At 24.3% G+C, this 27,097-nt stretch overlaps 7 protein-coding genes and 1 non-coding gene across 8 annotated transcripts; 2 read left to right on the top strand and 6 right to left on the bottom strand.

Annotated features, from left to right (window-relative positions):
• Positions 1-163: 163 nt before the first annotated feature.
• Positions 164-3,718, bottom strand: PCHAS_1369000 (inner membrane complex protein 1f, putative; the record flags this gene model as incomplete). Its single annotated transcript, XM_016799482.1, has 3 exons — positions 164-3,346; positions 3,509-3,568; positions 3,674-3,718. 3 exons carry the CDS (start codon positions 3,716-3,718, stop codon positions 164-166), a joined length of 3,288 nt encoding a protein of 1,095 aa, XP_016654765.1.
• Positions 3,719-6,107: 2,389 nt separating this feature from the next.
• PCHAS_1368900 (glycerol kinase, putative) lies at positions 6,108-7,613 on the bottom strand (the record flags this gene model as incomplete). Its single annotated transcript, XM_740092.2, has 1 exon — positions 6,108-7,613. The coding sequence occupies one exon, from the start codon at positions 7,611-7,613 to the stop codon at positions 6,108-6,110; it is 1,506 nt and encodes a 501-aa protein (XP_745185.2).
• A 1,446-nt stretch (positions 7,614-9,059) lies between these two features.
• On the bottom strand, positions 9,060-10,469 carry PCHAS_1368800 (60S ribosomal protein L17, putative; the record flags this gene model as incomplete). Its single annotated transcript, XM_740093.1, has 3 exons — positions 9,060-9,347; positions 9,895-10,163; positions 10,430-10,469. The coding sequence occupies 3 exons, from the start codon at positions 10,467-10,469 to the stop codon at positions 9,060-9,062; spliced, it is 597 nt and encodes a 198-aa protein (XP_745186.1).
• On the bottom strand, positions 9,596-9,741 carry PCHAS_1368810. The gene has a single exon (XR_001678641.2). It is a non-coding gene; the product is annotated as a small nucleolar RNA snoR21 (small nucleolar RNA).
• Positions 10,470-11,991: 1,522 nt separating the features above from the next.
• On the top strand, positions 11,992-13,059 carry PCHAS_1368700 (conserved Plasmodium protein, unknown function; the record flags this gene model as incomplete). Its single annotated transcript, XM_740094.2, has 1 exon — positions 11,992-13,059. One exon carries the CDS (start codon positions 11,992-11,994, stop codon positions 13,057-13,059), a length of 1,068 nt encoding a protein of 355 aa, XP_745187.2.
• An 860-nt stretch (positions 13,060-13,919) lies between these two features.
• On the bottom strand, positions 13,920-18,287 carry PCHAS_1368600 (conserved Plasmodium protein, unknown function; the record flags this gene model as incomplete). The annotated part of the gene is made up of 1 exon (XM_734807.2): positions 13,920-18,287. One exon carries the CDS (start codon positions 18,285-18,287, stop codon positions 13,920-13,922), a length of 4,368 nt encoding a protein of 1,455 aa, XP_739900.2.
• Positions 18,288-19,540: 1,253 nt separating this feature from the next.
• PCHAS_1368500 (conserved protein, unknown function) lies at positions 19,541-20,560 on the top strand (the record flags this gene model as incomplete). Its single annotated transcript, XM_737633.1, has 6 exons — positions 19,541-19,628; positions 19,738-19,819; positions 19,902-19,965; positions 20,148-20,218; positions 20,302-20,413; positions 20,510-20,560. 6 exons carry the CDS (start codon positions 19,541-19,543, stop codon positions 20,558-20,560), a joined length of 468 nt encoding a protein of 155 aa, XP_742726.1.
• A 520-nt stretch (positions 20,561-21,080) lies between these two features.
• PCHAS_1368400 (phosphatidylinositol transfer protein, putative) lies at positions 21,081-25,748 on the bottom strand (the record flags this gene model as incomplete). The annotated part of the gene is made up of 4 exons (XM_016799481.1): positions 21,081-21,141; positions 21,237-21,299; positions 21,396-21,514; positions 21,651-25,748. 4 exons carry the CDS (start codon positions 25,746-25,748, stop codon positions 21,081-21,083), a joined length of 4,341 nt encoding a protein of 1,446 aa, XP_016654764.1.
• Positions 25,749-27,097: the final 1,349 nt, after the last annotated feature.

The raw sequence follows: 27,097 nt of genomic DNA, 5'->3' as shown, positions 1-27,097 counted from the left end.
CGGACTAAAACAAAAAAAAAAAACATTTCACACACAATCCATTCTAATGCTGACAAAAAAAATCAATATACATAAACAACTACCACTTAACATGTTATACTGTTTCTAAAATTGCCTTTTTTTTTCAAGTCTTTCCATTTCTATTCTCTATGAACTATAAAATTTACTCGTTTCCCTGTGTACGCATATCACCACTAAAAGAATAGTTGCTACCAATATTTTCTGCCATGTTATTTAATTCATTAGTAAAACTACGATCGCTAATTTTTCTTTCATCATCTCCTAAATATTCAACAACATATGTGCTAATTCCATCAACCGATCCGACACTAGGACTTAGGTTTCTTGATGGCGGGATACTATTCGAATTATTTATACTCCTGTAATCATTACTTCTTATATTTTCTCGAGTATTTGATTGACACTTATATAATTGTTCTTCATTTTTAAATTTGTTTTTCATATCGTTTGTATACCCATAATTATTGTTCCCTGCACTTTTTTGAAATTGAGAATTGATATTAAAATTTAATTTTTTTCCACTATTCCCACTATGTAATCTATTCGAAGAATTTAAACCGTTTCTTGTCATTCCACTTCTATTTCGACCTTTGACAATTATTTCATTTGAATTAAACATAGGAACACCGCTATCAGTATTGTTGCTACCTTTTATTGGGTTACTCGAATGGCACACATTTTTGGAAAAGTTAAATAAACCATTATTACTCATCCCTATTTTATTATTACTATTCAAACTTTTCGTAAATTGTAATCCATTTGAATTTTTATTAACATCCCTATTATTAGTTCGACCCATATTTCTTGGAACACATCTCATATTATTTCGTATACCCGTGTTATAAGAAAAATCACAATTTTTATCGAAATTTACTTTATAATATGGGTTTGACGATATTGTATTGCTATCAATTTTTATTCCATTAAAGTTTATATTGTTAGATGAATAGCAAATATCACCACCATATTTTCTATTTCCTATAAGGTTACTTGCACTCATTGATCTTTGTAAATTAAAATTGTTTTTATTTACTGCATTAAATAATTCATTTCTCATTATTGGATTTAATGAGTTTATGTCTAATCTTCTAGCATATACTTCGCGTCTACCATTACGCATATCATTGTCAACATATCTAGGAACAACTGTGTCATGTGTAACAATGTAAGGTTTATGTATAGGTATTTCTATCACCTTTTTACCTTCATACTTATATACTGGCTTAATTGTTTTGGAAACTGGTACGACTACAGGTCTATCAATATATTTATTTATGTATACTGGTTTATCTATTATTTTTATTTTTGGAACTTTTACTGGAACTGGAATGTCGATAATTTTAGGAATATTTTTTACTAATTCAATTGTTTGAACTTTAGGAACATATCTAATCTTTTCTATTGGAATATCTCGATATTTAATTATTGGAACATAGTTTGGTTCTTCAATTATTTTTTTAACCGGAACCTTAACTTTTTTTATTACTTCATTTGGAATTTCCACTATCTTCTTTACTGGTACTGTTTTTATAACTTCGCCTATTTCATCATAACTTTCATATTTATCAACTATTTTTATTACAGGAACTTCAATATACTTTGGTATTATTTTTGTTTCAATTTTATTCTTATATACAAGTCTTTCTTTTACCTCTTCCTTTTCTACAACCTTTACAACTTCTTGCAACTCAGGAACCTCAACTATTTTGTCTCGAAAGTGTAATTCAGGCACTTCTATTTTAGTTTCAACATATTTATTAATTGGCTTCTTTATTACCTTTTCTACTTCTTTAATTTCATATTTATTCACATATTTGTTAACTTTATGTATTACTGGAACCTCGACAATTTTTTCAACTATTTCTACTTCACGGTATTTGGGAATTTTTATTGTTTCAAATCCTTCATGCACTATTTTTTTATCAACAACATGGGAACTGTGGGTTGCTCTGGAATAATCAGTGTGAGAACTAACTTTTTCAGATATTGTAACATCATTTTTTTTCACTTCATTTTCCAATATCGTATTTGTAGGATTTAATAATTTGTTTTCGATTTCTACTGTAGGCTCCTTAATCATACTATTACTAGATTCATTATTAATATGTTGAGCATTACTATTATTATACATATCTAAATTTATTTTATTATCATAAACATTTCCAATGCCTATAATTCCAAAATTAGATGTTCCTATATTTGACATAGGTAATGATGTACTTCCATTAATTATGTAATTTGAATTATCAATAACTTTTTTGGTGTTATTATTGTCTATTGGTGTATAACTATTATACATATTTGTAAAGTCCATTTCATTCGTTATATATGGATTACTATATAATTCATGTAAAGGTTTACTATATGCTTCTATGTCTTTATACTTATTTTCTATATTATTAAAATTTGAATGAGGTGGTGTCAAATTCTCCTTAATTAATAAGTTATTATGCCCATATAAATCAATATTATTACTCCTAGGGCTGCTCAAAGTGTTGCTAAAATTACTATTATATGCAGGCAAAGTGTAGCTATTGTAATTACCAACCCTATATGGATTAAAACCGTTAGTGTAATTATTGAAATTCTTTTCGTGTAAATTCAAATTATTATTCATAAAAAATTTTAAATTCTCTTTGTTAATAGATTCTAAATAATTATCATTATACAAATTGACGGTGTTATAATTTGCACCAACAACAGAAGATGATTTAAATGTATCAGGTATATTGCAATAATCTAATTCGTTTTTTAAATAATTACTTTTGTTATCATAATACGGATATGGTAATGTACTATTAGCAATAATATCACTACGTAAATTATTTTCAGTATTTATCAAGTTGCCTTTTTTAAATGGTATTATATGAGGTAAATTTGTTATATTTCCACCAATTGGTATATCTGTTACGTTCTTCAAAAATCTTTTATTATTTTCTTTAAAATTATATATTACTTGATTTTCACTTTGTATTTGATTGCTGATACCTTCTTGAGGCTTTCCACTATATACTCCAAAGTTATTTTCTATCTTATTATAAATTATACTATCACCCAAATTTGGATCTTCTCTTTTCAAATCTCCTTGTTTTATGTTATTATATGAAACTATGCTGTTATCCTTATTAAGCTCAGTCACTTTATTTAATTTGTATGAATTTTTTTTATTTGATTTTGCAGAAAAACTTTTCAAATGCGATTTACTGTTACGACCAAATGAATCAGTATTATCAACATTTGAAATTTTTGTATTTGATTTTTTCAATATATTTAAATTAATGTTGCTGCTGCTGTTTGAATCTTCTTCTCTATCTTCAGATGAATCCTATAAAAATGTAAAAATATTATTCTAAATTTATCAAAGTTTAAATGACACACACATATATATGCAAAAAAGGAAAAAAGCATAATACTAAGAGATAAACACATGCTACACCGGAATGCCCATTCATATATAAATATTTATTATCCATGTATTTATTATTACACAAAATTTTGTAGACGTAACAGAATCTTTCGACAACTTTTTTTCTAATAATGCCCTACTCTGTAAAAAAATTAAAAAAAAAATGATAAAAAATATTACTAAATGGCTTCTCAAAAAATATTGATATATATCTTAACAAAATAACGAAAATAAAATAATTTTTACTTGTTCTCGTTTTGTTCTATTTGTTTTTATGGTATTTTTCAGCATATTGATAATTCAGCAGTTAATGGATATCTTAAGCATTCAACAGTGCACCCAATGTACAAAGATACGCATATACATACACATATATATATATATAGTATTAAAACAAATTAATATACTTAATTCTAATATGCTATAGGATTATTTTATATATTTTTAAAATGTCTACTTTTTTATGATTTTATAGAACATTGCTGTCTATTCGGAAAAATATCATTATATATATATATATTTTTCAACAAAACTCTAGTAACTATTTAATGATTTATTCAGCGATGTTGCACAATAAACAAAAAATAATAAATAAACAAAAAAACAATAAACAAATAATACAAAAAATAAATAAAATAAAACAAAATAATGAATATAGTATAAAAAAATAATAAAAGAGTTCACTTACACAACGTCTTTTTTAAATGGAAAAAATAAATATGAAAATATATTATATTAAAAAAAAAAAATTTATTGTTATGGCTTTTTTTTATCGATATTTTTTTAAATAGGCAAGAACAATTCTCAAAAAAAAATATATTATATATAACATATAAAAATTAGCGTGTTGCCTTATTAAAAATTAGGGTTACTATATTAATCTCCAATATTCCATATATTTTTTTTTTTAACTTTTTTTTTATAACATTAACAAAATAGCTAAAAATTGTACACACAACTAAAATTATGATTTGTTAATAAAAAAAAATTCTAAATGTTGGTTGTTGTAAAAAAAAAAAAATGTAGAAAAAAATTTGTTCATAAAAATTAATGATTAAATATTAGTTAAAACTAACTAAAATTAAAATTTTGTAATATATATATTTATTTATTTATATTACTAAAATATAACTTCCATTTTTTATATTTTTGTATTCGTGCATCCTTCAATAATATATATACATTAATAAACATTAAATTTTTCTTTTATATATGTAATACAACTGTACTATATTTTTTATTTTTTATCAATATTACAAATATATTCAATAAATATTTAATAGATGATATTTTTTGTTTTGTTACAAAAAAATTGTATTTATAACATACAATTTTGTAGTCACGGTAAATAAAAATAGATAAACCATTGTTACCCATAGAAATATTTGTGAAAATATATCAAAAAAAAAAACATAATTCAAAAGTTTTTGAATAAGTGTGTGTGTGTCAAAAAAATCAAAAGAAATTAAATTTAATAATTTTACTTTGTTAAATCTCTTATTTATTTCTCCACACCCCAACAATAACACTATATATGTAGAAAAATTCTAATTCCCTCGGTGTTCCAAATATATATATATATGTAAAAAATTATTTTCCAAAATTCCAAATTTCCAAATTTTTTACAATGTTAATTTTATACTACATTGATTTAATATTTAACTATATTTTTTTACAACATAAAAATATACTTTAAATGTTTTTTTCAATTTTTCGCACACCCCATTTTTTTTATTTATACGTAGGAAACATTACTCTTGTTTGTTTATTTATTATTATCCTTTTAAATATAAATATGTATTACATGCATATAGCAGTTCCCATTTGCTGTAACGTCACACAAATGTACTTTTAACTATCGTTTTATACATTTAGGAAAATGCTAATTTAATTCCACAAGTTATTAAAAGTTGTTTAAATTTGTTCGCTTGTTCCTTTAACAACAAAAAATAAATAATAATAAAATAACACAATAATAGGAAAATAAATAAATATATATATATAACAAAATGGTAATACATTTTAATATTACGGAATTTAAAATAAATATTAAACTACACAATTTATAATAAAAAATATATTATCATTAAACAATTTTGATGATAGCATATCAGCTATGTAATTTTTTTATGTATAAAATATTAAAAACAAAATTGCCTACATCATATGTAATCGCCATTCCACAGTTAGGATTAATTTACTTCTTAATTTCATGCTGCCTAACACGTGAAAGCGTATGCATATTTTAATACATTTGTTTATATACTTATGTGCAGCATTAGCCAAATATAGCCAGATAAGTATAGAAATATATTTTATTATATTTCTGTTTACGCTTTCATATAATGCCTTAACATTAGGCATGTGTTTTAATAACAGCACAAAATTCTTCGTTTTCCACTTTGGCACACTTATTAATGCAATACTACTACTATTACTATGACTGTTATATTTACATTTTTATTGATCTATTATAACAACATATATATATCTCCCATAATTATTACTCGACAATATAAAGAAGCTGTATAATATTATATATACATTACAATGCGAGAAATTATGAAATGGTGGGAAAATATAAAATGGTAGATAAAGAGGCGGCAATATGCTTCCATTAAAAAAGTAATAAAATATATAAACAAATTAGAATCGACTATAAATAAAAATGAGATAAAGATTATGATTCTAACAATTCTTTATTAACGGCTTTATTCCATTCTTTAATTTTTTTGCTTCGACTCTTAGTGTCCATATTGGAATTAAATGTGAATTCCTTATTTCTTATTAAACTTTTAACACTATCTAAATCTTCCCATAGTTTAATTCCTAAACCAGCTAATACAGCAGCTCCAAGAGCCGTTACTTCTTTATATTTTGATACTTCAATTTGTGTATTTAATATATCTGCATTAAATTGCATGAAGGCTTTATTTTTAGTCATACCTCCATCACATCTCAAAAGATGAATCATTTCTATATCCATATCCGATGTTAATGAGTTTACTATTTCACTTAATTGGAAAACTATACCTTCTAGTAAGGCTCTAACAATATGAGCCCTGCTTGTATTAAAAGACATACCACTTATACATGCTCTAGCATCTGATCTCCATCTTGGAGCAAATAAACCACCAAAAGCTGGAACAAATACAACTCCTTCAGTGTCTTTACAAGTTTCCATAATATCACTTACTTCAGATGTGTCTTTAACTAAATTAACATTTTCTAACCATGATACACCGGATCCAGCTGTACCTATTGAACCTTCAAGAGCATAGTTTGGTTTATCATCATCGTTAAATTTATAACAAACTGTTGTGATTAATCCACAAGAAGAATATACAATTTTATTTCCTGTATTAACTAATAAGAAAACACCAGTTCCATATGTACACTTTGCTTCTCCTTCATCAAAAATTGCCTGACCTATACATGCACTTTGTTGGTCACCTATACAACCAGTAATTGGAACGTTTAAATACTCAGGCACATTTTCTGATTTTACTAAACCGAAATTATAACAATTACTTTTTATTTCGGGTAAAGAAGCCATATTACTAATACCAAACATTTTACACATTTCTGGGTCCCATTGTAATGTTTTGATATCCATTAAAAGGGTTCTAGATGCATTTGTTACATCTGTATAACAATTACCTTTAGTTAAATTATAAATCACCCATGTATTTATATTTCCAATCATAGCTGTACCATTTTTTACCTTTTCCTTTATAGTTTTATTATTTTTTATTAACCATAATATTTTAAAAGCACTAAAATAGGTATTAAAATAGGTACCCGTTTTTTTCTGAAAATAATCATTATTATACTTTTTAGAAAATTCCGTAACAAGATCTTCTACTCTTGTATCTAGCCATACTATTGCATTGTATAAAGGTTTACCAGTCTCTTTATCCCATATTATAACAGTTTCTCTTTGGTTAGTAATACCTATACATTTTATTACAACATTTTGATATTTCTCTTTTAAAACAGTCATTCCTTCATTCATTAGTTTATATAAATTATCAATTATTTCCTCTGGATCATGTTCATACCAACCAGGCTTAAAACATTTTTGCTCATGGTTTAAGCTGTTCATATGCAGCACCTTTAATCCTTCATCAAAGAAGATCAACTTCGTGGACTGAGTACTTTGGTCTATACTTAATATTACATTCATTTTGTATGTTTAATTTTTAAAAGATAAACAAGAAAATTTTAAGTTAATAATTTTATGGAAAACCTATATAAAAAGTTAAATATAAATTATTATATATATGAATATTCAAATTAAAAATAATAAAATATTTTAACAAAATATATTAGTTAAAGCTTCAGTATTTTTATTTGTAAAACTCACTGTACCACAAATACATAAAAAATATATAGATACATATAACACAAAAAAATTAAGAATATATAGTAACTAGGCATACAATTATATTATTTTTTATTTCTTACAAAACAAATGGCGGAAAACAATGTGTTATTACTTTATCTACAATATAATAAAAAACTTTATTTTTATTATTTATTTTATTATTATTTTTTTACAGCGATTTAAAGCTCAATTAATTTTTAACTACAGATAATCAGGTTTCGCGTGTTTGCTTAAAAAAATCATATTGCCATACCGTACTTATTATATAATCACCAATTAGTGCACACTATATTTTATGAATAAACTTTTATATACTCATATAAAAAAATATATACGCCTGTGATAGTATATTACGCACACACTAATAGTGTATTTATCAACAAAATGAATAGATATATCATTAATGACAATTGATGAAAAGGCTAATACTATTATATTACAGCCAATTTAATACTCTATTTGTTTCGCGTTTTTTTTAGGGTGTGTACATAATAATTATTTTTTGGTGTTTAATTTTACAATGTATTTATTTATTTTTTTTTTTGTTTTTTCTAAAATGTATATGCATGTAAATAAGCATAAGAACTTACTATAAACAAATAATATTGTTAGCTAGTATACACAGCTTATACCCATAATTTGTGGATAACATACTTTTTATTTTATTTTAATAAAAATTGTCAACCAAATTAATACAACATTTTGATAACAAATATTTATATATTAATATGATAATAAAAATTTACAATCTAACTTTTTAAGTCCCATAATATTTACAAACAATTTTTTAAAGTGATAACTCACCATAATATATCATCCCCTACATTCCTCAATTTAATACCGGTTTTGACAAAAGGCTATTACATTTTATTACTTCCTTTTTTATAACTACACACTTGCGCGTATGTTATTCGAATTGTCCATAAAATATAAAAAAATATTTTACTATACCTTTCTACTTTAAACAAATATAATCTTATTTCACATGATAAGCTTATACCTTATAAGCCCATAAGAATAAAACTTTTATAGAAATTATATTTTTTTAATAATTTTATAAATATTATTTAATATAGTTTTATGTTTGTAAAAATATGCACACATAAAATATACATATAATGAAATTATGGTTTTTTATTAAAAAAAAATGAGTTTTATAGGATATCCTTTTTCTTTAAGTTTATATATTCTTAATTATTCATAAATAAATTATATGCATATATATATCCATCATTATATACAAAATTATTTAACTAATTTTTTACTTTTATTAATTCTTTGTTGAGATAAATTTAATTTTACTAATTTTTTTAAGGTAATTCTAAAAGGTAATTTTTTTTGTTTTTCTGTATTTGATAAAAGAGATTTTTTAGCGGGCTTTGTAATTTCTCTTGCAATTACTTGAATATGACATGGAGAGGACATAAATGGGTTAATTCTTCCGTGAGCCTTAAATGTTCTTCTTCTTCCTGGTCTGGCTCTATTAACCATTATATGTATTATCTTTAATTTTCCTATATCCAAGTTTTTTGACTGTAAATAAATATGAAAAATGTGCAGCGAATTAGTATAATGCATATATTAATTATGTACAAACTAAGAGGATATACTACATGCACAATATGCACATATTTAGGTGCTTGTAAATAGGTATACGCCACTTATCTACATAACACACTGCATAAGTATTTCCACCTCTTTCCAATGCAACAGATTCTCTATATGTACATATATATGGGCATAACAAATGAAGGACTACTATTATTATTATTATCATTATTTTTTTCAGCCAAATGCCTCAAATAATCATGCAATAAAAATGAAAAATACATTTATTAAATATTAATAAGTACATAAAACATGCACTTAAAAATGATAATAAACAATTTCCACTTTTTCATACTCGTCATCGTCTCATCATTAAAAAAATAAGGATGACAATAATAATAGTAAGTTGATGCAGAGTAAATAACAACATGAACAGAATAAATAAGGACTATCGTGACCGATCACTGTAGTGCATATGCATATATTTCCTCTATGCTTTCATAAAAATTTATCTCGAATTTTTCAAAATTACCTCTGCATTTGCTTGGACATTATCAAGAACATTTAAAAGAAATTTACATGACTTTACTGGCCATCGACCTTGGGTATGATTAAATTCTTTTGCTTGGTTAGTTCTTCCTACACCACCATTATATCTACGGAAAGGTACACATCGTTTTTTCTCAATAACAGCATTTAAATATTTCTTAGCTTCTAACAAGTTCATTCTTCTTATTGCTCTTGCTGTTTCATAAGTATTTTTGAAGTGAACTCTTAAGTCCACAGCTGCTGCTTTTGCGCCTGAAGGGGGAAATAACATTAACGAATAATGAGTATTACATAGTTATACAATCACGTCAAGCGTATTAGCAAAATAAAGCTGGCACAGAATATGACATGCATAGGTATATAGTAAAATATTTATGGCCATACAATTTTGCAAAATATTTATAAACATAAAAAAGCATGCATATTATTACATAATAAGTATGCATATTATGTACATAGAAAAGTTTAATAATTATTTAAACTATTCAACAGCTTAGTAGTTTATTTTTTTTTCTTACATTTTCCTGGATTCCTTATTTGTTTAGCATACTTAACCATTTTCGCAAAAATTATTTATGTATAAAAAAAATTAATTAAAAGGGTTTTACAAAAATAAAATATTTATTTTAAAAGTTCACTAAGAAAAAAAATTTACAATTAAATCATATTTCTTAAACAATAAGGGAAAAATAAAATAATCAATTTAAAAAATCATTTGAGTAAATAAGGAAAAGATGAAAAAATATGTTTTAAATATGTATAAAAAATTACGAAATAAATAAATAAATATATAAGTAATATACCGTTTACAATTTTGTGCTTATTTAGAAAAGCATATAAAAATTGCATTATTTTATATATACATATATACTTTTATTTTTCAGTATAATTGCTAAAATAGTAGCTAAATTATTATATGGCCATTCTAACTATTTATATATTGCTTAAAAAAAATACTATTATAATATTTTTATATGCGCATATACATATGTAAATACATTGCTCGCCATATTTATGTAGCTTAAAAGAGGAGAGCAAAGGGCTTTGAGTGTGCCCAATAAATAATCTGGCTACTCATTATTATAATATATATATATATATATGCGTAAAGATTTAGCCGTTTTTTAAGCGCCCTTAAATAAACTCACTATAATATGCAGTAAAAAAATAGTACTATATAGTATAACGCTACAATATATGTAATATTATATATATATATATATACGTACAAAACTTTCAAAAATTCCATACGCCTATATGAATAGTTAAAGTATTTCCCGCACTCAGCATGGCCACTATATGCATATACATATACATACTAATTTTTATACGTGCAAAAAAAGCATACAAAAAATAGCTTTTAAAAATATATATAGCTAAAGCATAATAAATATATTATATATGTAACGTATATATCATATTAGCTCCTTTAAAAATAAAACTCATATTAATTATTTAAAAAAAATAAATACTATATTTTTTTCCCCTATATAGTTTATATATTATTAATAGCCAAAAATGCGATAATAACTAACCATTATTCCCCTATAATTATTTTTATACACTTTTATTTTTTATTATTATTTCATTATTTTTTAAATGTTTTAATGTTGTTTTATTTTTTAATTTCAAATGAAGGGGTCAAATTATTGTTTTTAAGTTTTTAGTATTTATTTTTTACCAACCAAATTTTTTTTATTTGCTGAAATTTGTACTCAAGTATTACATAATGGATACCCCATATGTAATATTGCCTTACTTTTTTTGTGAAGAAAATTTTATAAAAATTCCTTTATACCTATAATATGCGGTATTAAGCCAATATATAAAATTTCTCATGATATAATATACATTCACAAATTATATCTTTCTTTATAATAATGCATTTTGATAATATAAACATATATTTCAATAGTCTTAAAAATGTGTTTGTATGCAACAACATAACATAATGTTATAATATATATATGCGTATCAATAGCTATATGCAAATATATGTATAAACATACAATAACATGAAGGACAGAATAAGTAAAGGGCGACAAAGTCTGGAACAAATATTTAAAAGATATTTCAAAAGATGGACGATCATTGCTATATAATGCCTGGGGAGTTTGGACTCTTAGTCCAAGGAGTTCTGGCAGCTAGTTCAATATCTATCTTAATAGCAAAATATATATTTGAAAAACCAAGACGAACATTATTACATTTTTTTGAGGATGTTGCTTTATTATTACTTGGAAATACAATCATTCATTTTTTTAATATATTTTTTAGTATGTATTTTTTTCATCGTAAATTTTTGCAATATATTTTCCAAATAGATATGGATGAATGTGCCATATATTTCATGCAAGTTATTTTGGATGGAACTATTGGATTATATTTGCAATCCAAGATACTTGATATTTTTAAAGTAACTAAGTATTTTAAATTTAGTTTTTTTCATAATAAATGTAAATCGATAGTCCGTAAAAAAAACAATAATTTACCCCGCTATCCGTCCTTCGATTTAAATAATGGTAGTAACGATAAACAATCAACTAATGACTTAATTTATAATAATACTGATACAATAAGTACTAGCTCTCCAAACAATAACAAAACAAACAACGATGGCTATACTACTAATACAAATTGTAACAACATCGAACTAACAGATTTAAATTCAAACTCATCGAATCATAATTGTGAAGATGACCATAGATATCCAAACGAAAATGGCATAAACAAAATACGCACCTCCATAGGTTACAATAATAATGAAAAATTTAAGAGCAAAAATAAATTAATGTCATACAATGCAGAATTATCAAACAGAGAACTATGCATTAATATGGACAGAAAGAATAATTTAAAAAATGATGAGATATATATGCTTAATAAAAAAAAAAATAATAATCCAATCAATATAATTGATAACTTAATTTTATGGATATCTGTAATTTTATCAGCAAAATTTATTGTAGTTTTTGTTTTTGTATTAACATCACCTATCTCTCATATATTTACTCTTTATACTATATCATATATTAAAGATTTAAGATATAGACTTATAGCTATAATGATTATTATCCCGTTTTTCTTTAACTTTATATTATATTATATTTCCGATATTATAATAAAAAAAAAAAGGGAAATCAAATAAAATTAATGACCATCCTTAACCATACAATATGATATGCATATATAATGTAAAATTACATATACACATGTGCTCACACATTTTGTAATATCTTACATCTTATTGTATTTACCATTTAGGGGGGGGATAAATAATTGTTATTTTTATCGTTACATTTTATTATTAGCATTTTTTATGGCATTTTTATTTCATTAATTGAATAAACTCATTTGAACTCATTATTTAATCTTTGTTTCAAACATACTTAATTTTTATATTTTTTTTTTGCACTCTTTTGAGAATTATAATTTTTAGTTTTTATAACAAGTGTTTAAAACATAATTAGTTTTAATAATTAATAAAATAAAAATATATACTAAAAAGTATCAACAAAAATTTTATTATTTTTTCAAAAATAATATGCAGATTAAATACTTATGTATTATATAGAAAAAAACGCGAATATTTCGCATATATAAGGTTTCAAAAAAAGTAAAATATACAACTCCCCGTAAAATATATGGGTGCTATATCTAATGTTGAAAAAATCAGGAAGGAATATGAAAGACAAAATGAAATGAAGCAAAGCCAAAGAGCAAGGGTTACTATAAAAAAATATATGCATATATGATAACATTATATAGGTCAAAAGACAAATTTATATTAAACAAATGCCTTAGGCATGAATTGGAAATAATCCTATATAATATTATGCATTAACATATTGACAAAAAAAATTTGTAAAAAATGGAAAAGCTGTAAAAATAATTTTATTTAAAAAGGTTATACATACATATGTGTAAAATTTTATAGAAACAATTCCACACATACTCTAGTCACATTTTGAATATCTGTTTGTATAAACAAAAATGATAAGCTAAAAATCATGAGTCCAAAAAGTCACTTACATTTTGAATATCTTCACTATTTGACTCTTCTGTTGCATCATCATAGGAACTATTTACATATATATTATGTGTTATAATATTTTCAATTATATTTTGATAATTTTGTTTATTTCTCTCATTTTCTTCTTTAGTTCTAAAATAATTATTTAATGCTTTAAAACAAAAAAATGTAATAAAAACAATAAAGCTTAAAATAAAAAGCAATAAAAGCCAATTTACATATTTCTCTTTCTTTGTTAAGCTATATACACCACCGTGTAAAACTTCTTGTACAATTTCTACTTTATATGGGTTACCTCCAAATTCATCAAAAATTATTATAGCATTGATACCTTCAACTAACCAATCTGTTGGGATTCTCATATATCTTGTTAAAGGTATAGTAACTAAATTTTCATTATTTGCCATTTTTTCTTTTTTTGTTTTGGTTTTCGTTTTTGTTTTCTTTGTTTTTTTTTTTAATAGCATATCTTCATTCATTTCATTTTCATAACTTTCTTTATCATCTGTAACCCAAAAACTTCCTAACACATGATTATTAATATAAACAAATCCTCTAAACAATCCATCTATTGTACCTGTTTTTTCATCATAGGAAGTTAATCTTAACGAGTATTTTGATCTTATAAAATCTATGTTGTTCATATAATATAACAATGTATACCAAGATAATGGTGAATTAACTAAATTTTTATTAACCTTATTAAATTTATTTAAATGTTTAAATATTCCTGTTTTACAATAATAATTTATTTTATTAAAAAAAAAAGATAAAAATCCTGATGAGCATAATTTTAAAATATTTTTTGTAAGACTTTTCATTTCTAATTTTTTATTATTCATTAAGAAATCAAAATTTGATCTACTATAACTCACATTCTTATTTATGCTACTTGATCGAGTAGAATATTTTTCATTATTTACATTTTCCCCTTTATCTACATTTCCATTGGTATTTTTATCACTATTTTTTTTGCTAGCTATATTTGTTTCATCATTATTTTGGGATTTGGAAAATGCTCTATTTTGTATATCGTATTTTAACGCAGAGAAATCAAACATATTATATGTATTTTTATACAGTTCTATAGACTTTTCGTTTTTCATTATTTCCCCATTTAATCCAACACAATTATATATATCATATTCATTTTGTGTAACGATAAATATAAAAGTATTTATACTTTCTCTTTCATAATAATTATGATTAATATTTTCTTCATACATGTTATTAATGCTGTCGTCATTTTCGTCCTTTTCATCGAATTCAAAATCAATAAAAATTGACTTTTTCTTTCGTTTATTATTTGCCTGACTGGTCATATTATTCTGCTGATTTCCATCATTTGTGTCTTTTGCCATATCACCATTTTTATCCTTATTACTATTATTATCGTAATTATTATCACTAACTTTGGTCTTTTCACCTGACTTGTTCATATCATCTTTTTCATTGTTATTTTTTTTTTTTTTTTGTGTGTGCATATTTAGGTTAATATAGCTATTTTGTTCAGAATTTTTCGATTGGGTATTTTTTTCACCATCATTATTATCGTTTTCAAAATAATCGTGATTTTTTAAATCATTTAAATTTATATTTTTAATAAAATCTGTTCTAATATCTTTCTTTGGAAAACCAATTCCCAAATTTGTGCAAATAATGTAAATATTTTTGGCATTTATAATTTCAACATATTTATACTCATTAAATCCTCCATATATAAATTTGTTATCTGCATATATATAAGTATATAAACTGTGATTACTTAAAAATAACTTCACATAGTTTATATTATCTTTCATTACTAAGATATACCATTGAAATTTTGTTAAATCTAATGTTAAATAATAATGATTTAATACATTTATTTCGTATAAAATTTGATAATGGTTGCTTGGAAAACTCCGTGAAAGCGCATTAATATATTTAGTTACACTGTCTGGTATTAAACTTTTATTTTTTGATTCAGATATGTTTTTTTCTTTTTTGTTTCTCTTTTTTTTATCATATTTTGAATTTATAGTGTCCCCCTTTAGGCACATACTCGGTCCTTCATTTATAGCTTCTATAGAATATAAATATTTATCAATAGGCTTGTATGTTTCTTTTTTTTTAACATACGAATATTCATAACTATAATTATAGGATGAATCATAAATAACTTTTTTCTTATTTGTATTATATATAATACAGCTAAAGCTATTCATGTTATAACTTAAATGGCCTAACCTGAAATAGTTAGATCCTTTTATGCTATTATTGCAAATAATTTTTATAACATCATAGTCATAAATTTCCATATTATTTGATATTTTTACAGGGTGTATATATTTATCTTCTTTCAATAAATATTGCCCATATTTGGATATTATTTTAAAAAGCTTTTTAATATGAGAATATAACGGTTCTTTTTTATTAAAATAAATATCTAAAGGCTGTCCAGTTTCTTTACTATAATGCTCTAAATAGGAGTATAAGTTGTTTATGTTATTTCCACTATAAAAAGGAAAAATATTTATAAATACCCCACCTTTTGCTAAAAAAATTATTATATTAAACATTAAATCTTTGTAGCTTCTTATATATCCTATGTAACTATTATAGTTTTGTTGAATTCCCTTTGTTTCGCTACTTTTATTACTTGTGTTTTCGTTTTCTGTTTTTTCGTTGTCTGAATACATTTCATCATCATTTTGCTCATTGCCACTATTTTCACTTTCATCAATGTCTAATTCAACAATATCCTCATTTTTATTATGCCCAAAATATTCTGCATTAAATTTGGGAACCTTATCCTTATCACCAATATTCCCAGCATTACTATCACGACCTTTTATAAGATCCGTTTTTCCATCAATATTAGAATTTTCTGTATTTTTTTCAGTTCGTTCGATATTTGAAGATGATTTTTCTGATGCTTTATAAAGTATTGGATCGTCAAATTCCTTTTTTAAAATATTTGGCGAGCTAACATTATGTATACTATATTTAGCACCTGTCCATACTTGAGACCAAATACAAGGCTTATTCAATTTTATACATTCATTATCAAACCAATTATTTTGTAAATAATGATTATAACAATTATTTCCTGCATATGTAGTTATAAATTCATCTTTACTATATGGATAATTTGTTGTTAATACATTAATTTTTTTTAAGTGTTTTTGAACTAATTTATTAATTTCATTTATATAAACGAGCCCAGATTCATAAGCATGTACAACTTTTATATATGTATTAAATCGTATATATAATAAATAACCTAAAGTTAATATATAACTTCTTCTAATCCTTTTAAAAAAATTTATAACACAACTTAAAAATGATGTAGCATTTTTTTTTTTATCAGTTTCAAAATAATCTTCCATTTTACATATGTTTTGAAAAATCTTTTTTCTTTTTAAATAAATTATTGCATACATATAATCATTATCAAATGTTTTGTCTATATTTATATATATAATCGGTCCATTGTTTATATTAATGTATTTATTTAATTTTGGCAATATATAGTTAAACCATTTTATAACTCTTTGAAAATAATATAAGCTATATATATAATTATTTTCTACATTATTATTTTTATTATATATAGCTTTCTTTTTATTTATAATTTTTTCAATATCATATTTTTTAAGACTATTCAAATCATCATAATTTCTCTCGTATCCTTTTTTATTTCTCTTCCATATATTCCAAGGGAGAAATCGATATAACCCTTTAGTCCTATTTTCAGAATATGACTTGTTAATATAATTATTAACTTTTTTATTAAATAAAATATATGGTGGTATATTTGAATTATATACATTATCGATATATGGTCCTATGTCTAATATAACAAACAGTCCATTCGATGCACAAAAGTTTAATAAATAAAAAAGTTTCGAATTACTAGTATCATATTGATCTTCTAAATATTCATTTTCAGGCCAAAATAAAAATGTATAAACCGTATTAAAATTTAATTCTTTTATTTTTTTTAAAACTATATATATATCTCTAACACTCATATGTATATATGGAATATACGCACTTAATATATACGTCTTATAATTATTAATATATATTAATCTGTTAATATGATTTACTTCATATCCTTTCTTTTCATTATTATTTATCAAATCTTTATAACTTGTCTCTCTACTATTTTTTATAAAATTATATGTTATAATATTTTTATCTCGCTCAATTTCTTTGTCTACAAACAAATCCTTAAATTTCGTCCATAAGTTTTGTAAATGGTTTTTCCGTTTGGTAGTAGAACACAAACAACCGCATTTTATTATTAAACTTAAAAAAAAGAGGAATGAAAAACATCTTAAAAAATAAAAGTTCATTTTATATTTTGCTTTTAAATTTTACACTCATTGTGGCACATACAAGTTTATACTTTCTCCTGATACCAACTAAATCAAATACATCAATTTATTTAAAAGTAAAAAACAATAATAATAAAGCATTAAAATGCAAAAACATAAATTGTACTTATGCCCATATATATTATATCCATACATAATTATGCTTCCCTAGTTCATTCTGATCGCCATACATTGTTCTGTACATATATGAAACTTATTCTTCAAATATAATTTATACTTACTTGAAAATATACACCATAAGTTTGTATAAACATATATGCTTGTATGCCTACTAACACATGTTTATTATTATACCCTACCCCAATTGGCTCTCACCACTTCAAGCATCTTTCAAAAAGTTTTATACAAAATTATTCTTCTTATAAAAATTGGAAACACAAATTAAAAAAAAAAACTAATCAAAAATAAAATACTCTTAATCCATATTTATAAAAATTATTTTTTTATCTTAACATTCTTATGAAGAATAATTCATTTGAGGATAAATGATATATTTAAAAAGTATACAAATTCGTAAAAAAAAAAAATTGTAATGCATAAATATATATTATACATATGTATACCATACTTGGATCTTAAAAATATCGTTCCCATTTTTTCTCATGGTTTTCCTTTTTTTGTTTTCCTCTATTTTTATAATATTAAAAAAAAATAATAATTTTATTTTTTCTTTAGTAAAGTAACTTATTAAAACAAATTAGAATAACCATAAAAATAGGATAGCAAAATAAATATTTATTTTCACTACCATTCTTAGTTCTAATTTTATGTATACGTTTCCTTTACAATATCACATCTTGACAAAGGTAAAAAAGCTAACATAAAACAAGCATTCATATGTTTATATATGTATGCATATACTGAATATTTGAGGATTTGCATTTTCACAACCTATCATGTATTTTTGAACTTTTTAAATGAAAACAAATACATATATGTGGCATCCATACAATGTATACATAACCAATATATCTGCATACGATCTTTAAAAACAATCAGATTCAACACCACGTTTTATAAAAGATGTGTCACTAAAACGTTGAAAAAGAAAATCTCTTTGCCATTTCTTTGCATGCTTCTTTACATGTTTTCCACTTTTTGCAATTTAGGAGAATTGTAAAATGCTTGTCCGGGAGAATATACCCCCATTATATGACAAAATATAGACCCTTCATCTAAACATAATTAAAACTTTTCAAATTAATTAAAAAATGAAAAACACAGTTTTGCGAATAAAGGCCGAACTTGAAAATGTAAAAAGAATATACTGTGACGACGACTTTTTATGGGCTTTCAACAGTAAGCATTTCAAGCGGAACTATTATCATTTGCCTTTCTCTCTATTCTTACTATAATTATATACACCTTATTTTTTCATATACTAATGCACATCCGCTTTATTCCGTAGTAAAGGACAGCGTCTCAACCTTGACCAGAGAAAATATAACTTTTTGTAAAAATGATCAGCTACCTATACCTAATAGCAGGGGGTATGTACATATATACTTGTATATATTTATCTAATATATTTATCAAAAATATATGTTTCAACTTTTTTAAAAAAAAATACAGAACAGCTAACTTTCTCGTTAAATGGACAGAATATCCTAAATATTCAACAATTAATTTTGTAAATGTAATATTAATTTTTTTTAAAATAATTATAATTTTATTTCATCCTATATTCCACCACCCATGCATATATATACAAAATGAAATTGCATGAATGTCCAACCCCATATCCTAAGATGTGTAAGCTATCCAATTTATTTCTACGCATTAGACAACTATTATATTTTTTTCATTTTTTTCATTCAGACAAAAAAATCCTGTTCTTATGACTCCGCCAGTAACGATTGGCAGGACTTTGCAACTTTTGAGTGCCGAGGGTAAAAAATAAAAATTTTTACTCCCACCCCCCAAAAAAATATACACATAATATGGCATTAATCAAAATTTTTCACTTTTTTAGGATTGAACTTGCCGAGTTTATTCCTTCAGGGGATTTTATCATTGAAGATACTCAAGGGAAAATATATCACAACGTTAATTTATTCGATTTAAATTGGTGTGACTATAACCAGGTAAGAGATTCATCTGCTGTGCATGCACATGTCCATACTTATTTATAAAGCCCACGCACAGGAGTATAAAACATTGCTTAAATTTTCTTTTTTAAGGACCACGAAATGTGTGTAGGAGTATATAATTTAGAACATGAAATAGTGTAAATATATACACTATATATTGGTTTATCTTTTTTATAAAATTTGAAAATTAACAAACAAAAAAATAACATAATGAATATGCATAGCTATATTTTATGTTGCCCACAAAATATATTATTACCTTTTCTAGTAAATAATATATAGGCAATTTATATACATTCACAATTTTTGAAAATAACATTTTTTATACAAAAAAAACAAATAATATAATAATTAAATTTTTTCTTTAATTATTTTGGGGCTATTAAGAATGGGGAAATGCATACCCACATGCTATATATGTGGATCGAAATTGTGTAAAAAAAATCATATTTTATGAAACGAATCGAGCATTACGATTCACATGGTTATTCACATGGTTATTCACATGGTCATTCGCATGGTCATTCACATGGTCATTCGCATGGTCATTCACATGGTCATTCACATGGTCATTCACATGGTCATTCACATGGTTATTCACATGATTAGTGGCTTTATTTGATCTTTGTAAAGAGACAAGCATAAACAATCGGCCTTTTCCTCACATCTTTGTCTTGCATCCTTTCATCAAAGTTCTTACTTTGATATATTCTTCATTTAATCTAGGAGCGTAAAAAATGAAAAAATAAAATTTATTACAACAATCCGGGTTTATTAGTATAGCCAATTTTTCATTTATTTTTTATTTCAAATTTACCGAACTGAATTGGAGTCATCATTATATTCGATTTCCATTTGAATATCGTTCGTATTGCTATATCTGAGGGTAGGCAAAAAAAAATGAAAATTATCACATATTTCTAAATACACTTTTTATATGCATTATAAAGTAGATATATATGAGAGCCAATCTTACCCTTTATCATCATCAATAATAATTTTATCAAAAATGTTTCCACCCAATGTATTGGTAATCGTTTCGTTTCGCTTAACAATTCCACAGAACTGCCCACACTTTGCATGCTTATCAATGAACTGAATAAAAATAGGCATAAAAATGGATGTATACATATACATGATATCTAAAGTGATGTGCCAAAATTCTATGCAGAGATAAACACAATGCAAAGTTTGCAAGCAACGTTGGCATGCAACATTTGTTGTGACATACCTTGACACTGGTCCAGTTCCCCAAAGTATCTGTAACAACTAAGCTGTTACAAAATGTGTAGGTTAGATTTCCTTTCATCAAATCGGTTAAGGATATATTTGGAAATACAAATCTTAATTCATAATTATGATTACTCTTAATTATTATATCATTATTTATAAATATATTTACTGTACCCATTGTTGAGTCTGATGTAATATGTATTTCTGAATGTAGTTTTGTTTTTGTTTTATAATTTTCAGTTAATATTGAAAATGTAATAGGCATTTCATTTGTCATTGTTATATAAATATAGGAATTATTATACTTCCCTTCAAATTTTTCATTTTTTTTTGGAAAAACCCATGACTTATCAAATGTATTATATAATAATTTTAATCCACTTAATATATAAATAACATTATTAATAAATAAATTGTCAGAATAAAAATTAAAATCAGAATGTCTATTTGTTAAGCTGTTTATTATTTTATGATTTTTTATTTCATACATTTCAATTTTATCAATTATATAAAGAAATACTTTTGATAAGTTGATAATAAAAAATATATCATCTATATTTTGTATTAACCCTATATATTTATTTGTATTTACATATTTTAATCTAGTTAAATTATATATATATTTTATCATATTTTTTGATATATTTCCATTATTTATATTAAAAAATATGTCTCTACATATTTCCTTTTCATTCCTTTTTTTATTTATAAGTAATTTTATATTTTCTTCATTTTCGTCTATACATAAATTATTTTTTTTAGTTCTGTCAAAATATATTTCCCATTTTTCATCACCATTTTTGTTATCATTGGATGAGAATAATCTTATCACATTTTTACACCTTTCAATATTTAAATAATTATTAAAAATAGAAGATTTATAATTATAACACGTTAAATATTCTATATTACATATTTCATTTCCCTTTTCTCGAACTACATATATATCAAATCCTTCCCCTTTTACATATTCATCAAAAAATGTATTTTTTATTATTTTAAAAAATGGTTTCAACAACCCAAGTATGCACCGTTGTATTAGTTTTCCAACATATGTCCTACTTATTCTTAATACAATATTAGACATATTTTTCTTTGCAAAATCGGAACCATATTTCTCATTATTTAATGTGTTGGCTGTAGTAGCTATACCACATGTGGAACACTCTTTTATATCATTAAAATTTGTGTTTTCCTTTCTTTGCTTTTCATCACCTTTATTCATGTTGTACTCGTTTAAATTATGACACGAAATAATCTGTTTATCAAATTTATCTTTATTTTTGAGATTTATTAAACTGAAATATTCTTTCGATGTTTTGTTTGTATATTGTACAATGATATAGGATCTCATTTGTTTTTTATCACTTACATTTTTTGGAGTATCAAACTTTTCATGTCTAACATGAGTACTATTCATTTTATCAACTCCTCTACTTTGTTCCTCGAAATATTTTGACATAAAAAATTTTCTTGGTCTATAAAATTCGTATATCTGTTTAAAAATAGGGATATCAAAATATAGGTAACTACAAACATAGTGCACATACTTATTCTTCGAACTAATAACATTTTGATAGTATTCCCCTTTATGAATTTTGTTATTATTCAATAGAATAGACATTACAGCATTAATATTTGCATAAATATTGAAGGAATATTTATACACATTATAATTGCTATTACTACAAAATCCATAATAACAAAATTTGTCGTTATAAATAAATGCCCCCAAAAAGAAAAAAAATATTGGTATAAAAAAATAAAACAAAAAATTAAAAATTTTATGAAAAAATATAAAAAACAAAAAAATTAAAATAATATATAAAAATTTTTCTATTCTTTTCCCTCGTTTTTTTTTAAAAATAAATAAATTTTTTAAATGATTATTTAATCTATCACTTGTATTAAAACTCATTTTAAGTTCATGTAATAATTCTTTCACCCCTTTATATTGTATATCCTTATTTATCTCAAACATTTCAATACCTTCAATTTTTCCAAAAAGCATATTTATTATGTCTTTTAAATTACAAGATTGAAATGTGTTCCTACTTTTGTTTCCTAATAAAGGGGATAGATATTCATCACAACAGCTGCTATTATTATCGTATGTCCAACTATCGCTCATCTCCCATCCCTTATTATTTACACTATTAAATGATTGGAAACCTGTCGGGGCACTTTCAATTTTATTCTTTTTGGGTGTTCGTATCCATTCGAAGCTATCATATTCATTACTTTTATTCATTTTTAATGTGGTATGCTTGCTAATATCATTTTTTATTTCACCATTTAAATTGCTAAGAGATTGAGAATTTTCATCATTATCAGCGTCATTATAAGAATCCATTAAATTTTCATCATTTTCAACTTTTATATTGTCACATTCGTATTCCTTTTCTATATTATTTTTTGAATTATTCGTTTCATTAATTAGACTAGCCATTTGAATATCTATCATACATTTTTTTGCTTGAATCTCATCATCCACACTTAAATAATATGCGTTTTTATAAAAACATTGAATTATAAAAACATTATGTCTACCCTTATATTCGCCAACCCAATGAATTTGAGCATTTAATAAATTTATTTCTCCTCTCAATTCATTCATTTCATCATTAACATAATAATATAACTTATTATCTTTTATATTAAAATATCTATACGTCCATGAGTAAAACATACCATCACCTATTTTATATAAATATTCACCATATTCATTTTTATTTTTTTTAAAAAAAAAATATTCAACAGTTTCTCTTTTTTTCTTGTCTACTTCAGTTTCATCAAAAGAGTTTTCCTCTTCCTTACCCCCATACTCATTCTCATACTCATCATGGTCGCGACTTTCTATTTCACTTTCTCCTTGCACTACTTCATACTCTCCCAAGTCATACGCCTGACCTTCACAAGAAACTTCAACATTGTTGCTGTTCATAATTTGGCTTTGCATTTCGTCACTTTCATTTATCCCATTTTCACACACCTCCTTCTTATAATTTAAACTGGTTGTACTTGAACAGGCTATACTATTTTTATATGCATCTTCTATATTGTTGAAATGTCTATCTGCTTTATTAATATCATTCTTTATATGTTCATTATCACTAATGCTTGTGGAACTATCACATTGCGAGTCTTCTTCATTTGTTAAGGATTCCCCCGTACTACTATTTCGATCGCTCTCCTCATTATTTCCACCTTTTTCATCATGTTCATTTTGGTCACTGCCCTTACTTGCCTCGCTATTACCAACAGGGTCGACAAGACTATCCATCGAAATGTCTTGCCCCGTTTCTGGCCAATATTTTTGGAGCTTTATCTGGACATCCTTTTCAATGTTTCGTATGTCCTCGATTTTTAAATCAAACCATTCATCAATCCAACAAAATGCCTTTTTATGATATTTTAATAAATTATCTCGAATTGCTGAAATAATCCAGTTTTCTATTTTTGAACAGAATAAACCAAAATAGGGAATATCTAAAGTTATTAATTTATAACATGTCATTAGATGTTCGCTTGTTTCTTTCCAATCAGATTGAAAATGACCTCTTCCTGTTTTCTGGCTCAAAAATAAGGAAGGATCTTCATTACTATTATATTCTTTTGAACTTACTTTATCATTAACTATATCTATATATATAATTTTTCTTAAATTTAATAAATCATCTGATAAATTTAAAGGATTATATTCTGTGTCAAAACCGGAATGATGTGAAGACTCTAATTGTATTTTCCCTTTTGGAAATCCACTGCTTTGAAAAGTTGTTTTAATATATGGATATGCATTCCAACACTGTTCTTCTATTGTACAATATTTTTTATCAACAAAATTTAATAACCATTTAGGCATTTTATGTAATATATTTAATTTCTTTAATGTGTATTGTCCTGTTGTATTATTTTCTGCATAGGATTCATTCTTTAATATAACAACACCTACACTATTATCACTTCCATACTTTTCTGCATTTTTAATTCTTTGTTCTGCATCCTCTAGTGTTCCCTTTGCTACTAAATAGAGTTGACATTTTTGATATTCTTCAACTGTTAATGGCATACAAATTCGAAATTCTACAACTTTCATTTTCCATTAATATGAATAATTTCCTTCACACCTTATTTATCAATATATATATATTCCCCAACCATATAAAACTCTATCTTTCCCCATAAAGCTTTCTCTTTGTAATGTCCTTTTTTTTGTTTTGCTTTTTTATTATTCCTTTTTTATTATATACCTTTTCTTCTCATATAATTTTTATAACTCTCATTTTATTCATATTCAAATTGTTCTTTTTTCTGTATTTCATTTATTTGCAAAAAAAAATTTTTTACACTTTTCACCAAAAATTCGTTCATTACTATTGTATATAAATACACATTTACACAAACTTATTTTTGGGATTTCCATTTCATATATCCATTTATATAGACTTATAACTATTTATGATATATATTATGCAATGTTCTTAAAAAAATAAAATATATATAAAAAAGAGCTCATTCCATATGCATATATATGCAATAATATTCTTTAGTCGCTTAAATATAGCCTTTTATTTTTTTATGTATTTTTTTTCTATTGCATATATTTATTCGGCACATAACTTTGAACATAATCAATATTATCTTAATTTTGTTTCCCTCAATTTTTTTTTTACCTTTTCATCAACTAAATTTATAATTTAAACATAATCATATCTCGTAATATTGTTATTAAGTAATTTCTTTACAAAAGAAAATAATATATAAATTATTTTTCTAGACGAATAAAAAAACATTTTCAAGCATATACCCAAATATGTATGCCCCTGATTCTTTTCACTAATCATGAGAAAATAAAGCATATGAGCATATGCAAAGATATTATGATGGTATATAAATTTGTATACCTTCATGGCCCATACACACCTTATGATTTCTCAAAACGGCATATCATAATTCTTATTATTCTTATTCATTCTTATTTTATTCATATAATACATAGCATAATTTATCAACACCTATTTTTGAGCTATAAAAATTATACCCGTCATTCTCAACATTAACAAGAGCATTTCAAAAAAAAGTCGTACATGTTGTAAACTTGTACTTGCACATGTAAATATATTTTTCCTTTTGTTTATTCAAAACCAATTATTTTTTAATTAACCCGAAAGTTAAATATTCTGAATTTTAGAACGCTCATATAGGCATGTTTTTAATTAAAATATTACATTACTTTTTTAATATACTTTATTTACACCTATTTCTACAGTCATTATATCCAAACATGTATACACTATACTTACTACTTAAATAAAAGAACAATGTTTTTCTCTACAACTAAATTTGTACAATATATACCCACACAAGTATAATATGTGTGTATGCTTATTTATTCAATTGATTGCTTGTAAATCGCTAAAAATTTATATAGCTAAGTATAATTCA

Source organism: Plasmodium chabaudi, assembly GCF_900002335.3.
Source record: "Plasmodium chabaudi chabaudi strain AS genome assembly, chromosome: 13".
Classification (NCBI taxonomy): domain Eukaryota; phylum Apicomplexa; class Aconoidasida; order Haemosporida; family Plasmodiidae; genus Plasmodium; species Plasmodium chabaudi.
Note: the sequence above shows the minus strand (reverse complement) of the source record. Positions and strands in the feature narration are given on the sequence as shown.